Source organism: Centrocercus urophasianus, unplaced genomic scaffold (genome assembly GCF_019232065.1).
Source record: "Centrocercus urophasianus isolate 14NV4802_14NV808 unplaced genomic scaffold, USGS_Curo_1.0 seq_203, whole genome shotgun sequence".
In the NCBI taxonomy this organism is placed as follows: domain Eukaryota; kingdom Metazoa; phylum Chordata; class Aves; order Galliformes; family Phasianidae; genus Centrocercus; species Centrocercus urophasianus.
This window is the reverse complement of record NW_024884760.1, coordinates 1-2,564: the sequence shown is the minus strand read 5'-3', so window position 1 is coordinate 2,564 and position 2,564 is coordinate 1. Positions and strand designations below refer to the sequence as shown.

The following is a 2,564-nucleotide window of genomic DNA, read 5'->3' as shown; positions in this document are numbered from 1 at the left end:
GTTGGGGTCAGGTTTACAGTTAGGGTTGGGGTCATGGGGTTGGGGTCACAGGGTTGTGATTGGGGTTAGAGTTTTGGGGTCAGGTTTACAGTTAGGGTTGGGGTCAGGCTCATGGTGTTATGGTTAGGGCTTTGGGGTCAGGGTTGGGGTCAGGGTCTCAGCCCAGGACGAGAGCGTGTGCCCGAGGCAGTCTGAAGCTGACCCCCACCAGCTGCACAGAGCTTGCCCATTAACTGGCGGTGCTGCGATGGCCCAGCTCTCCTCGTTTGCTGAGGCCTGTGGTCTCTGCTGGGGGGAAAGAAGCTGCGAGAGCCCCAGCTGGGAGCCGGGCTTCAACGCTGCTGTGCCTCAGGATGGGAGGCGGCCGGGAGGGCGATCAGCTCAGCTCCCCGGCGCAGCTCCGCACAGCCTCCAAGCGGGGCGTCGAAAACGGAGCAAACCGCTGCGAAACGTCACCCAAAACAACATCCAGAAAAAGCAATCGGTCCTCCCGGATCACCAACCTGAAACAGCAAGGCAACCTTCCAGAGCGGGAGCCCAGGAGACGCACAGGAACTCGGCGCTGGAGCCGGATGGTGGAACTTCGCATCGGGCTGAAGCCAAACACGGCGAGGTTTTCCTTACGTCCATCAGGACCAGCTGCCCTGCGCTCGACAGGCAGGCGATGGGTCGGGAGCTCGGCTCACAGCAAGCGGCCGCCGCGCGCCAGCAGCGCCCAAACTGCGCCGAGGGGATGAGCAGAGCCTGCAAGGGGCCGCGCTGCCGAATATCGGCCACGCACAGCCGCCCCGCCGCGCAGCACAGCACCGCCGTGTTGGCATCCAGGAAGGCCAGGCTGCTGAGCTCCTCGCTGCTGCTGGAGGCTGGAAGAGATGAGCAGATCTCAGGGGGTTTTGCATGGCTCCTGCTGAGGTTCGGCACGTTTCCAAGCCTTTCGGCTGCACGAACAGCAAAAGAATCATAGAATCATAGAATCATAGAATCATGGAATCATAGAATCATAGAATCACAAGGTTGGAAACGACCTGTAAGATCATCCGGTCCAACCGCCTCCTCCTCACCATCGCCACCACCAGCACTAAATCATCTCGCAGCTCCTCATCCAGGCGCCTCCTGAACGCTGCCAGGGACGGCGACTCCCCCACCTCCCTGTGCAGCCATTGCAGCGCCTGACCAAGGAACCAAACATCCCCTGATCTGGGACAACATGAACTGCAGTGCGACTCTTCACAGAATCACAGAATCACCCGGGTTGGAAGGGACCTCAAGGATCATGGAGTTCCACCCCCCTGCCCAGCAGGGCCACCAAACATCCACATTCAGATCAGGTTGCCCAGGACCCCGTCCAACCTGGCCTTGAACACGTCCAAGGACGGGGCATCCACAACCTCCCTGGGACTCTTGGCACCAAAACCATCAGCAGAGCTCCTGCAGGGCACAGACACGGATGTAGCTCTAATTTCTAACTGGAGCAACACTTCCTGGGACGCACCGCTACAAGAATGATGTTTCTCATTGATCTCACACGTATCACCGAGCAAAAATGATAAATGCCACCTTACACCAGGAAGGTCCGTAATGCAGATCCTATGGTGACTTCAAAGCTAATTACATTTACCCCCAGTGCAGCTTTCCCCCATAGACAAACACAGAAGTGCCAGCTCCATCCAGCCTTGCTCGCCTCCCTGACCTCTCTTCAACACTGGAACAAAAGCTGATCGTCTCCTCTCCATTTCAGTTTCACAGAATAATTGTAGGGGTTGGAAGATCCAGAGCTCATGGAGTCCAACCCCCATCTGAGGCAGATCTGAGGCAGAGCCCTCAATCTCAGGCACTGAGATGAGCAGAGGGCTGGAGCAGCTCTGCTGTGAGGAAAGGCTGAGGGAACTGGGCTTGTTTGGCTTGGAGGAGAGAAGGCTGCAGGGAGACCTGATGGTGGCCTTCAGTGCTTGAAGGGAGCGGATGAACAGGAGGGGAAACGGCTGTGTGTGAGGGTGGGTGGTGACAGGACAAGGGGAATGGCTTGAAAGTGAGACAGGGGAGGGTTGGGTTGGATGTGAGGAGGAAGTTTTGGAGCCAGAGGGTGGTGAGGCACTGGCACAGGTTGCCCAAGGAGGCTGTGGATGCCCCATCCCTGCAGGCATTCAAGGCCAGGCTGGATGTGGCTCTGGGCAGCCTGGGCTGCTGGTTGGTGACCTGCACACAGCAGGGCTTGGAGCTGGATGAGCGCTGTGCTCCTTTACAACCCAGGGCATTCTGTCACTCCATGACCATCGAGGGCAGCACAACGAACCCCTGCCACTCGTGTGCCCTCCTTCACGCAGCCCCAGCCCTGCAGCCTGGCGGCACGCTGCACACCTGCTCTGTACACCTCCTTCTGCGACTCCACCTCTGTGATCCGCGTGCTGCTGAGCCTTGAGCCGTGAAGGACCCACGGGGCTCTGGCTGAAATGGTGGCGATCTTCGCCCAGCTCTCATCAGTGCCATTTTCGGTCGAGATGGCACCTACAGATTGAATCACATCTGGTGGGAAGAGAGAGAAGCAGCTGTAAAAGAGGTAGAGA

At 58.3% G+C, this 2,564-nt stretch overlaps 1 protein-coding gene across 1 annotated transcript in view; it reads right to left on the bottom strand.

Annotated features, from left to right (window-relative positions):
* Positions 1–2,560, bottom strand: part of LOC122162442 (WD repeat-containing protein 73-like) — a gene marked incomplete at its 5' end in the record, with an annotated part of 4,633 nt that extends 2,073 nt beyond the window's left edge. Inside the window, 2 exons of the mRNA XM_042822733.1 lie at positions 504–863; positions 2,359–2,560. Of these exons, the coding sequence (XP_042678667.1) occupies positions 504–863; positions 2,359–2,560 (562 nt within the window). The remainder of the gene's footprint in view (positions 1–503; positions 864–2,358) is intronic.
* Between the last annotated feature and the right edge of the window lie 4 nt (positions 2,561–2,564).